At 40.4% G+C, this 13,318-nt stretch overlaps 1 protein-coding gene across 1 annotated transcript in view; it reads left to right on the forward strand.

Moving 5' to 3' along the window:
• The window catches only part of LOC140242769 (cell division cycle 5-like protein), a 34,395-nt gene that overhangs the window by 16,159 nt on the left and 4,918 nt on the right, over positions 1–13,318 (forward strand). Inside the window, exons 9-13 of the mRNA XM_072322528.1 lie at positions 990–1,164; positions 5,308–5,450; positions 6,368–6,548; positions 7,170–7,291; positions 11,347–11,532. Coding sequence (XP_072178629.1) covers positions 990–1,164; positions 5,308–5,450; positions 6,368–6,548; positions 7,170–7,291; positions 11,347–11,532 — 807 coding nt within the window. The remainder of the gene's footprint in view (positions 1–989; positions 1,165–5,307; positions 5,451–6,367; positions 6,549–7,169; positions 7,292–11,346; positions 11,533–13,318) is intronic.

A 13,318-nucleotide genomic window follows, 5' to 3' on the forward strand; every position in this document is an offset into this window, starting at 1 on the left:
GTTATTTTTTTACACTTGGTGTATGCGTGTGTAACCTAATAGAAATTCTCTGGAAAGTTTTTTTTTTCTCTTTTTGCCTCAAAGGTCAAAAGGTCAAAGATCAAGTGAAAGTGCTGAACTAACTTTTTCCTCCATATCTCGGAAGTGGCTCAAGTTACCTTGAAACTTAGTACATATTATGCATGTTCTACCTGAAAGTAATTATCTTATGAATTTTAGGGTCAAGGGCCAGATGAAAATGGTAACAATTTACTATTCAATTCAGAAATTGCACTTTTTCTCCACACCTGTACCTTGAAAATTACTCAATGCCTAAATGTATGAATGGGTCAAAGTCAAGTTAAAGTCCTTAAATCCCTAGATACATGCTCTCCTATTCATCCAATTAAACCTACGTCAAGGAAGGTGAACATTCAACACATTTGTGACAAACTTGTCATTCCAATATTTTGCCAATTTTGTGAAAATGTAATCACACAGTGTCCACATCTACTATCTAGACCTATTGGGAAAATCATGCATTATGGCGGAGGCATACCAGTCGCCAAAGCGACATTTCTAGTTCTTCGTATGCCGTTTGATTTGTAATTCAATGGATTTACTATGCTTTTTAGAGTAATGCAACTGAACTTATGCACTAATGATGATTATGTCCATGATTTTGTCACTTTAAATTATAAAAAGTCTTAAGACTTGTTACCTTTTAAAATGTAATTTATCCTCTACTGCCTTGTGCATCAATTTCAGTTGAAGTGATCTACTGTAAAACATGAAATATTCGCGGCATGAAATTTTCGCGAATTGGAGCCGAAAGCCTTTTTCGTGGCATGAAATTTTCGCGAATTGCTACTGGCATTCAATGCATGTAGTGTAGACAAAAGCTTTCACGTGCATTTTAATTTCGCGAATTTTGGCGCTCGCGAAATTAAAATGCACACGAAAATTTCTCGTTTTACAGTAATTCTGACTGCATATATCTTGCATTGTAGGAGGCGCAAAACATCCTCGCCCTGCAAAATGTGGAAACGCCTCTGAAAGGGGGGCATAACACGGCGGTCGGGGATACCGACTTCGACGGCATCACTCCCAAACGGCAGGCGACGCAGACCCCCAACTTGGCCTTCAACACTCCCTTTCGGACACCGGGACACGGGGGTCAGGAAGGTAGGGTGGTTGTGGTCTCTTGCCAAAATTATGCTAACTTACTACACTTTAAATGGTACCAATGATTACGTGTAACACGAAGTAAAGCATTAACTCGCGCAGGTCTTTTGCACTTAACACATTGGTAGTATCTGTAGACATAGGTATACTGGAAGGTAAATTATCGGTTGGGCTATTACCACTTGGTCTAATCACCAGGTGGGCTAACACCATTCGGGCTAAACCCGATTGGGCTACAACCACTTCGTCTATTTACCATTTCGTCTAATTTCCACTTGGTCTAATATCCAGTTCGTCTAATGACCAGTTCGGCTAATACCACTTAGTCTAATTCTCAGTTAGTCTAACACCACTTGGTCCAATTTCCACTTCGGCTAATTGCCACTGCGTCTAATTTCCACTTCGTCCAATTTCCACATGGTCTAATATTCACTTCGTCTACATGCCACTTGGTCTAATATTCATTTGGGCTACACCCATTTCGGCTATTACCACTTGGTCTACATATCACTTAGTCCAATTTCCATTTCGTCTAATTGTCATTTGGTCTAATTACCACTTAGTCTAATTACCACTTGGGCTAATTCTCACTTAGTCTAATACCACTTGGTCTAAATAAGAAACATAACCATGGATTTAAAAAAGGAAGTGTTAACAACCGTTATATATGATACACACACATGCGTGTGTTGTTGTTTTTTTTTTTTATCTTACAGCCATCTTACAGCAACCTAATACACAATTCATCATTGCAGAGTTGAGCGGGGGTGCGGAATGGAGTATCCCCCTCCCACACCAGGGACTTTTTCAAAAATCTGTCCCTAAAACCTGTATTTCAGAGCATCCAAAATGCCCTTTATAAATTGTTTTCGATGGAACCACAGGCGTAAATATACAGTGCGTCCCATTAAAAAGGAAACCGGAATTGTTAGTTATTTTCCCAGTAAAATAGAACAATTCATGTCATATAAAATATATCATCATAAAGCTTATATCTCCCTCTTTTAGTATGACACTTAAAGTGTATGCATCGACGAGCAAGGAGAGTTTAAAATTTGAATGTCAAAATCAAGTTGCACAGTATAAATGGTCATCAAGATTTGAAAGGATGCTGCAACGTTTGTTAACAAAGGAAGGGCTCATTAGCATTTTTTTTTCATCAAATTTCTCAATGAGAATGAATACGGTTTTAAGTACAAGCTTTCACTTGCGTGCCTGACCATGCAGCTAACAACACAGCAAAGAGTTTTCCTAGTAGGAGCCATGAGGGGTAGAGAACAGATGTGCGTGGACAGGCATGGTGGATATGTTGAGCAAAGTTGGGGATAGAGTTACATGGTCGAAGATTTATGAGTTGCTCTTGTAAAGGATGAAATAAAAAGAAATAAAACTTATGTTTCATTATTTGTTTGTGTGTCGTTATACGGTGTCACAATTAAGCGTCACAATTCTGTAAGTTGTAAACAAGAGAAGACAGCAAGAGAGCCAGTTGAGATATGCAAGAGATTGAAAAGATTGAGGTCAGAATATCACTGAAATGAAATAAGAAGGTTGAAATGAATTTAAGATAACTTAGTTAAAGAATGTTAAGGATTGTTTTATAGGCAAATTGTTCATTGTAATCTACATCAAAATATTCTACTACCTTAAACAAGTGGGACTCTTTCAAGTCGATAAAACACGCAAATACGCATAAAATTGCACCATTTACAACATCAAAATGCGAAAAGTTCTCACCATGGGAATGCCATTCAGTGGAAGAATTAATACAAGAAGTTTATTTAAGTGATACCAGTTAAGGTAAATTGTTCAATAATTATCTACATCAAAACATTCTGATACCTTAGAAAAATTGGGACTGTTGGAAGTCGATAAAACACGCAAAAACATGCATCAAATATATTGCACCATTTACAACATCAAAATGCAAAAAGTTCTCACCGTGGGAGGGGAACACCCCCCCCCCCCCCTCCCTCTCTCGCTCCGCTCGCTCGGGTTCGGTCGCGTTCATGATATTCAGTGTAAGAATAGAAGTTTACTTATTTGATGTCATTTTATACCCAAATCGTATCTAACCGCTCCCCCTGAGATCAAATCCTTGCTACGCCGGTGATAGGCCCCACTGATTAGTAGGCATTCACAGTAATGTTGCACAGGCAGAGCAAGAGCTGAAATACCATTTAGTCATTCAATGATATATTAATATTTCATTTTCTTACTTATCTTTTTTAAGGAAACAAATCCTAAATTTCACCAAAAGTGTGCACCAGATCGCTGAATTTCAGGTCTGGAAATGTAAAATCTTCTTCTTATGGGAGGGGGGATAGTAGGAGGGGGGATACCCCCCTCCCACAATCTCCCCCCGCTCGGTCGACCCGCTCCCTCTCACAGATATTTCAAAAACAAAAAAGGTCTTCATACTGATTTTCCACCGAAAGTCATCTGACAAGCAAAAAAAAAAAAAAAAAAAAAAAAGCAACATATTTCATATCTTTGCTGTCACTTTCCTCCCATTTTACATTTCATGGAAAAGAGTGGGACATTCGATCCCTGTAAAGTGTGTGCGTGGGGGGGGGGGGGGGTGGGGCACCAAGCTTTTGTAATTGTGGTGATGGTGACTATCGCCGATCATTCCCCCCCCCCCCCCCCCCCACTCCTCAGTACAGATTTACGCCGTTGCTATAGGGCCTACTACTAAATATTCAAAAAAAAAAAACGAATGAATAAAAGTAAATAATGCAAGCCCAATTAATATGTACATGCATATAAATTGTGGGCTTTCACCCGGACCCGGATAATTAACCATTCCACCTATTTACGCAATATTGAACTAGACTCTGTTGAACTAGAGCCTAGAGTCTGTGGTAGCCTAACTGGTCATTAGACCAACTGGTCATTAGCCAAAGTGGGAATTAGACCAAATGATGATTAGACGAACTGGCAATTAGACTAAGTGGCTATTAGACTAAATGAAAATAGACTAAGTGTAAATTAGACCATGGGAGAATTAGCCCAAGTGGTTATTAGACCAACTGGTTATTAGACCAAGTTGGAAAAGACCAACTGGCAATAGACCAACTGGTGTTAGACCAACTGAACATTAGACGAACTGATATTAGACCAAGTGCAATTAGACCTAGTGGCAACAAAATACATTAGACCAACTGGCAATTAGACTAAATGGGAATTAGACAAAGTGACGATTAGCCCTCGTGGTCATTAGACCAACTGGTTATTAGACCATGTGGTAAGTAGACCAAACGAGAAGTGGACCAAATGGGTTTAGCCCGAATGATGTTAGCCCAACTGGTGATTAGACCAAGTGGGAATAGACCAAGCGGCAATAAACCTACTGGAACTATTTAGTGTTGCTACCGTACATAGCTATGTGTTGAGTTTAGTTTCCCAATTTCCCTTTATAATTGGATAACCACTTTTCGTCCCCTATTTTAGTCTGCAGTCAGGGCGTAGATTCTCCTGTCTTAGTTCCATGTCCAAATGACCAATGAATGCTTACAAGTCATGTACAGAAGTTGTGCGCCAAGTTCTGTTAGGTCTTCATTGACAAAACTTGCCGATCCTTTCAATTTCAACTATGCATGATAGATCTGCTGTTCTTTGAGCTGTGAAAATCAGTAGTAGACTCTCGTGTGGAAATCATCACTCACACGTGATTTTCCAAACATGGCTTAGTATACAGAAATAGACTTTAGATATACCCATTTGGCAGGTCTATTTTTTCATTGTCTGGGTTGGGACTAAGGAAGGCAAACTTTGCTTATATGCAAACCCTCAGGGTTGTTGCTATGGGTGTCTTTCACAGAAAAGTATTCTCCAGATTGAATCTGTTGCTGATTCAAGAAGCATATCTTAGCACAGGAGAAATTCTGGGAGAGGAAATTCAATGAGCATTTTCAGGAATTTGTCGACAATTTTTCATTTTTTATCACCAAAATTTGACAGAGACATTTCCTATGAAGATTTCTGTCAATAAGTAGAATTGTAATCAAATTGTAAATGCTGCCAAAGAAAGACCAACAAAGCTAATGGTGTCGAGGTTATTGTGATAAGATATGGTCATGTTGTTACTGTCATCATAATTTATAATCCTTTACTCCTTCCACCCCCCCCCCCCCATCCCAGGATTGACACCCAGAATGACCCCTCGCATGGGGACAGGAGGGGGCCAGACGCCGGGCCAGACTCCGCTCCGCGACAAGCTCAACATCAATCCGGAGGAGGCATTCTCCGAGTACGGGGACGTCCAGAGCGCCAAACAACAACAGGTGAGCTGCCAGTGCAGAAGGGGATGCATTAGCAGCACTGTGTTCTTCACAGGTTGAGAGTTTAAACCTTTCACAACCACGACCCTAAGATAATTGACATTGTATATACATAAGCATGTTTCCAGTGGGATTGTAAGAGTTAGATGGGTGATGGTATGGGGCTGAGGTGCAGAGTGCAATCTGTCATGCAGAGACTCCAACTAAGGCAATAATTCAGTTCAATTTCAGTTCAGTTTATTTCATACTTCTCATATCAGGTTACATGTAAAAAAAAAAAAAAAAAAAAAAATTGAGCACAAATTTGTGTACTTCGTCAACAGTAAACAACTAACAGAGTACTCACACATATGATTCATATTCACAGTAATTTTAGTGATAACTGGTCAACATCGAAATTAATGTTTCTGGTTGTGAAAGTGTTGCAGAAATAAGATGGGACCTACATCAAAGCAAACTTGTTTGGCTGTAAGCTCTGAATAATCAGTAGTTGTAAATATAAAACTAAGAGCCAATAAGAAAGTTGAGACCTAAAATGGCAGTTAGAAAAAACAAAGAGGAAAGTTGTACTGCTGTTCCAGTAGAAACACTTCTTCATATAGGAGGGGGTGTCACAAAAGGAAAAGATTTCATTTTCGCATAAAGAGTGATGTGTTCATTGAGAATGTTCTGATATCCTGTGAATAACTACTGCTTTTAGATTTATCTAAAAATCACTTATTAAAATCATCCTTGAGCAACTAGAAATTACCCGAAATGTTCAAAGGTAGAGGTATAAGGTTCATGCCAGACACTTGCTTGTATAGCAGTATTGTCTAGAGTGACTGATATGGATTGTGGTGTCTGTGATATGACAGTAAGAGACACTTGGCACCAAATAATATGCTGAGCTCACTGCGGGTATTTTTTTAAATTGTTAGCGTGAGCTGAAAGCCAACCTACGCCGGGGCCTGTCCTCGCTGCCCACCCCCAAGAACGACTTCGAGATCGTCATCCCGGAGAACGACGAGAATCTCCTGGAGGAGCCCCAGGTCGAGACGGACCTTGTGGAGGATGCATCCGACGTTGAGGCCAGGCGGCTTGCGAAGCTAGCCGAAGAGAGTAAGTCATTAGTGATGCAATGTAAATGGTTCTTTCACTTCATCTTGCGCATGCGGGGGCATTCTGATATGGGTATAGTTGATCCTTTGCAGACATTTTGAGCAGAGTTTCTATACATTAACATCAATCAGCACATTTGCTCTCATTCATTCAAACCAATATCCTCATGGGATGTACTTGTTTCTTCCATGGTATTACCAGATCTCACCTGTTCACCTATGAAAGGGTTGGTATTGTTTTGGTCGAAATGGGGCTTCATGTTTTTATTTATTTATTTATTTGTTTGTTCTTTTTTTGTAAAATGATGAAAAAGCACTTGTGAAAAATGAAAGATCATGCAATTCTAAAAGGAATTAGAAGTTTATGTGATCAAAATTGGTTATGAAATGGCTGAGATAGCCAAAAACAAAGTGGTCCTAATAGATCGTGGGTCCCCTCTCAGCCATTTCAAAACCAATTTACATCAAATAAACTTTGATTTCCTTTTAGAATTGTATGCTTTGGGAATATAGTGTGAAGGTAAACTCCTGAGGGAATGTAAAATGTGATATTTCACCTCTAGAAAGGCAATATCAGCATGATAGCAAACTAACCAGGGAAGGCTGTTTGTGTGTATGGCAGGAGAGAAGGAGCTGAGGAGCCGTTCGCAGCCCATCCAGCGAGGGCTCCCTAGGCCCACGGACATCAACACCAGCATCCTCAGACCCAAGGACCTGGATGCACCCATCACCGACCTACAAAAGGTACGAGGCTGAATGCAGAAATAAGCAGTTGCCCTTCTTCTTGTTTCATCCAATGCAAAAATCGTTACGCGTACTTTAAACGCACACATTTTCGCAGTGCATTAATTTTTGCTCATTTCGTGCTACTTATGGCTTGTGCGAATTCTAAAACTCATGAAAATATCTTCATTATTTTCTCTGCACATTTTTAATTGGTCAAAAATTGTGCAGCATGAATTCAAGAACCTGCGAATATGTTTTTGAGCCACTGAGTGTGAAAAATCAATCGTGCGAAAATATGGATGTTTACAGTATTACCTATGTCAAAGACTCGCTCCCCAATCACCTGTGTGCAACACGGGCTGTCTTAACATCTCCATTGGAAAGAAAAGAAATAAAGTTGTGATAATGAAAACATGTACGGTTTTGGTATAGTAGGTGGGTCTTCATATTAGTATTTGTGTGTGTGTGTGAGTGTGTGTATGTATGATGCATCATCCTGCAAGAAATTATTTCTCCGGATCCGTGTTTAGGTATGATGTTATATGTATTTGCTGTATCAGCAACTCATAGTAAGGCCAAAAAAAAAAAATTTTTTGTTTGCCCTTAATTGTCAAAACCCAAGAGGGTCGGTAGGTCGTTTTTTTTTTTGTTTTGTTTTGTTTGTTTGTTTGTTTGTTTGTTTTTTTTTAATACAGGGTACCCATTTTTCCATGTCAATGCACTCAAAACTCCAAGAGATTCATTCAAATCTTGCCAGGGCCCGGTACGCGAGGCAGAAACACTCACTGACAAACACTTATAACGTTCATCTTTGTTAAATTTTGCAAACAGCTCCAAAAAAGTACCTTCCAGTGAGATGCTGGCAACTGAACTCCAAACAGTTTTGGTGCCTTGACAGCTGGTAACGGATGCTGCAAAAGTAGCCATCTTGTGAAGGGCTGCACACTAACCCATTTTTTCTGCCGGTCCGACCTGTCTCTGTCGGACCGGTAAATGCCCCGTTTTACCATTTTTTACAGGTCCGAACAGAAAATTTACCGGTCAACAAAGACAACATAAAAAACATTAAATGACTTGCACACTTATTTTCTTGTTTTTTATGGATGTACCCCCCCCCCCCCATGTACATTTTACAGATTAATATTTTTTTTAAAAACTTGCATTATTTATTGCACAAGAAATTTAAAAATAAAGACAGGAAAAAATTAGAATGTTTGTTTGTGAATTAGTGTAAAATGATAATGAACAAAATCAGATTGTATTAAATGCGTTTGTGACTTTTTCTAAACATCAGCGCACGAACTTGCTGCGTAACCTGCTCTTGGTGGTCAGTTGGATTGCGATGATTTAATGAATTATTTTAGCTGTGATATTTTCTGATGCACGCGATACAAGGGGTTCTTTATTTTTCTCCCGATAATCTCTTCGCATTTGTGCATGCGTTCTTGAAAGGTACACGACATGCAGGGCCGAATTCGCAATCCTTTTTGCGCCCATTTCCACCTCAAATATTAGCGGGATTGTGACGATTTCATAAATTACTTCGGCTATAATATTTTACGATGCACGCGCCAAAAGGGGTTGAAAATGCGTGATTTATTTTTTCCCGATAAACTCTTCGAATTTCGTAAGTGCGTTCTTAAAAGATGTACCACACGGCCGAATTCATGATACTTTTTTGCGCCTATTTCTACCTCAAATGTCAGCGGGATTGTGACGATTTCATAAATTACTTCGGATGTAATCTTTTGAGATGCACGCACCAGCTAGAATGGTTGAAAATGCGTTCTTTATTTTTCTCCCCATAATCTCTTCGCATTCCGTAAATGCGTTCTTAAAAGATATACGACACGGCCAAAAATCATGATTCTTTTTGCACCTATTGTTTCCTCAAACTTCAACGGGATTGCAATGATTTTATGAATTATTATTCGGCTGTAATCTTTATGATGCACGGGCCAAAAGGGGTTGAAAATGTGTCCTGTATTTTTCTCCCTATAATCTCTTCGCATTTCGTACATGCGTATACGACACGGCCAAATTTACTATCCTTTTAGCGCCTATTTCTACATCAAATATCAGCGGGATTGCGATATTTCGTTAATTATTTCGGCTGTAATCTTTTGTGATACATGCACCAGAAGGGTTAAAAATGCGTTCTTTATTTTTCTCCCGATAATCTCTTCGCATTTGTGCATGCATTTTCAAAACTATGCACTGCATGCAGGGCCGAATTCGAGATTCTTTTTGCGTCTATTATTGTTTACTCAAATTTCAACGGGATTGCGAAATTTTCATGAATTACTACTCGGCTGTAATCTATATGATGCAAGCGCCAAAAGGGGGTGAAAATGTGTCCTTTATTTTTCTCCCACTAATCTCTTCCCATTTCGTACATGCGTTCTTAAAAGGTATACGACACGGCCGAATTCACGTTCCTTTTTGCGCCTATTTCTACCTCAAATATCAGCGGGTTTGTGGCGATTTCATTAATTACTTAGTAATTACTTAGTAATGCACGCATCAGAAGGGTAAAAATGTGTTTTTTATTTTTCTCCCGATAATCTCGTCGCATTTGTGCATGCGTTTTGATAACCAACACGGCATGCAGGACTGAATTCAAGATCCTTTTTGCGCCTATTATTTCCTCAAATTTCAACGGGATTGCGTTGATTTCATGAATTTTTATTCGGTTGTAATCGGCTGGAATAATGTGTCCTTTATTTTTTTCTCCTCTATAATCTCTTCGCATTTCGTACATGAGCTTTTGAAAGGTGTACGACGCGGCCGGCCGAATTCATGATCCTTTTTGGGACGATTTCTACCTCAAATATGTAAGCCGGACTGCGATGATTTCATGATTTTTTTTTTCTCCCTAGTAATTATCTCTTCACATTTTGTACATGCGTTCTTAAAAAGTACACGGAAGGGCCGATTTCGTGATCCTTTTTGCGCCTATCTTCATTGTGAGATCATTTTGAACGAATGAAAATATTCATTTGTGAAATAACTGTGTAAAATGAAACTGCACGCAATCAGATCCATTTACTGTATCGCTGAATATCGAATCTGTTTTTACTTTTCTAAAAATCAACACAAGTAAATTAGTTCTAACATGTCAACTGCCACGCTGCTGCGAAGCCGGGATCGGATCGTGAGTAAAATGACCCAGAAATGCGTGCGCTTCTAGTTTACTATCAATGCTTCTTGTCTGGCATGACCGCCGATTGCAAGCAAACGAAACAGTTACACTGTACATGCTTTGCATGTATTGCATGGCATGGCAGTGCGTGAGCAGCGTCAATGCGCAAGCTAGCGCGAATAACTGGTCGCCAGTGTGCAGCCCAGGTGGTGCAGCCCTGTAGTAAGTGCATATAATATTATACATGCATTGATTGGATTTCGTGCGCGTGCACGCATGTGAGCCAAAAAGGTAGCTACATTGTAGCATGCAATGCATGCTATAAAACGTAGCCTGTGGACCCGCGCGGCCCGAACACAATTACGACGGGTCGATGAGATGAAAAAAAAAAAAAACATTTTTAGACTTTTTTTTATTCTTTCTCTAGCTTAAAATGGATAATTTTGGGTTTAAAACCATTCACAAATTTGTAGAAGATGAAATTTGTGGAAAAAAATAAACTTGAAAGAGCAAAAAAAAAAAAAAAAAAAAAAAAAACGCGACCCGAAATTTCCGTGATTTTCGGTCGGTCGCGAAGGGCAAACAAACCATTTTTTTTTTTTGCCCTAACAAACACAGATTTTTGAGTAGTTCTATCAAAATACAGGAGCTGTTAAGGCTCTGTGATTAAGACCATAGACTATCAATCACAGGGTCACTGGTTCAAGTCCCCTGGCTGCAACGTAGTACTGTGTGCTCCGGGCATGGCACAGTTTCCCCATTGTCTTGTCATTTTGAGGGGACCGAGAGTCGTCGGTCCTGTGGTTGCTTGCATGAACCGATAGTTGGTGGTCAGACAAAATCAATTCAGATTGAAATTAATAAACATACAAAAGGCATTACCCAAATGTACTTTGGATTTAAGACAAAATGTTGACATTTTTCCCTCAAGGCCGAGGAGATGATCAAGGAAGAGATGATTACCATGCTGCACTATGACTCCCTCAAGAACCCTGTTGGGGAGCAGGGCGGGGCTCGGAAGGGGGAGAAACCGGCACCCAAGGCTAACCCAGCAGTCCACGTGGCATACCTGGAGCAGAATCCTTACCACCAGTACGATGAGACAGAAATGGCCAAGGTGAGTGAAAGGGGGGGGGGGGGGAGGGAGGGGTGTGGGAAGGGTCCTTACATCATGGAAAATGTTTATCTTTGTTTTATTGCTCAGTCGGTAGCGCGTCTGCCTCAGACCCAAGCGACCCGGGTTCCGATACCCGAGTCTGGACTGAGCAATGTTGTGTCTTATCATACCGTCCCCTCTAGCAAGAGGCAAAACACTCTGTCCCTCGGATAGGACATATGATGGAGGTCCCGTGTGTGAGAGTCACAACTCATGCACATGAAAGAGCCCGCTTCATTCATTCATCGCAAAGAGCAGGGTGTTTAACCCGGTGAAGTGGTCCCGCCTCACATCCAACTGGACCCCATGGAAGACCAGCTTAGTGTAGCTGAATATGGGCTATCCAACCATCTTCTCCAATGGAAAATGAACAAACAAACAAAAACAAACAAATAAAATCACTTCACACCAAGTTTGCCTTTGTAATGATAATGGTCATATTTATATGCCCTCAAATTGTGGCAGTCAAACTTGGTATCAAATTATCTGATATTGTGTCATAGTTTTAAAGGGATCGTACAGTCTTCCATTCCATGAGGAATTCAACGTTTATTTGATGAAAATTGATTTTGAAGTGGCTGAGATATCCAAAAAGGAGCGATTCCAATAAAGTGTGGGACCCACACTTTATTACGATCGCTTTGTTTTACTTTGTTTTTGGATGTTTCAGTCATTCCAAACCCGATTTTCATCAAATAAACTTTGAAGTCCTCATCAAATGGTATGTTCTGTACTATATCATAAGTGTTTTTTGGTATCTCGCAAAAAGTTAAAAGCCCAATTCTCATCTCCACCAATACTGTACCATCTCTTTAAGCCCAGACTGGTCATTGAGTTAGATATCAGGAGCTGATTTGGTTTCTTGCTCTTTATATCTAATTGTGATCTTCTAATCACCTTAGCACAGATTACTGCAGTCTGTCAGGTAGATGTCATTCTGTGAATGAACTGATGTACACATGTACACTACTTGTAGGTATTCACCTCATGACCTTTTTAGCTCACCTGAGCCAAAGGCTCAAGTGAGCTATTGCGATCGCCCTTCGTCCGGCGTCCGGCGTGCGTCGTGCGTCGTCCGTCGTCCGTCGTGCGTAAACTTTTTACATTTTCATCTTCTTCTTGAAATCCCCAAGACCGATTTTCTTCAAACTTGGCAGGTATCATCCCTAGGTGGTTAGGAACTCCCCCCCCCCCCCCCCAGGGGCCCAAACCCCCCAAAATTAAGGAGTCTGTAAAAATCTTCTTCTCTAGAACCAGAAGTGATAGAGCTGAGTTAATACTATGAGCTAGTACATTGATGACTGTAGTTTCAAGTTTGTTCATAGCAGAATCAGGGGTGCCCCCCTTAGGACCCAGGGGAAGGGGGTGGGGAGGGGTCCTAATGGGGCCTAAATTGTACATTTTCATCTTCTTCTTGAGAATCCCGTAACCCATTTTCACCAAACTTGGTAGGTAGCATCCCTAGGGGGTTAGGATCTCAATTTGTTAAAATGGGCACCATGCCCCACCCAGGGGGCCCCCAGGGGGGCCCAAACCCCCAGAAATGAAGGAATCTTTAAAAATCTTCTCTCGAATCGAAGTTATAGAGCTAAGATAATACTACTATGAGTGAGTACATTAATGACTGTAGTTTCAAGTTTGTTCATAGCAGATCCAGGGGTGCACCTCTGGGGGGGGGGGGGGGGGGGGAACGTCCAAATGGGGGCCTGAATTGTACATTTTCATCTTCTTCCTGAAAACCTCATGA

The sequence above is a fragment of the Diadema setosum genome, chromosome 19 (genome assembly GCF_964275005.1).
Source record: "Diadema setosum chromosome 19, eeDiaSeto1, whole genome shotgun sequence".
Lineage (NCBI taxonomy): Eukaryota > Metazoa > Echinodermata > Echinoidea > Diadematoida > Diadematidae > Diadema > Diadema setosum.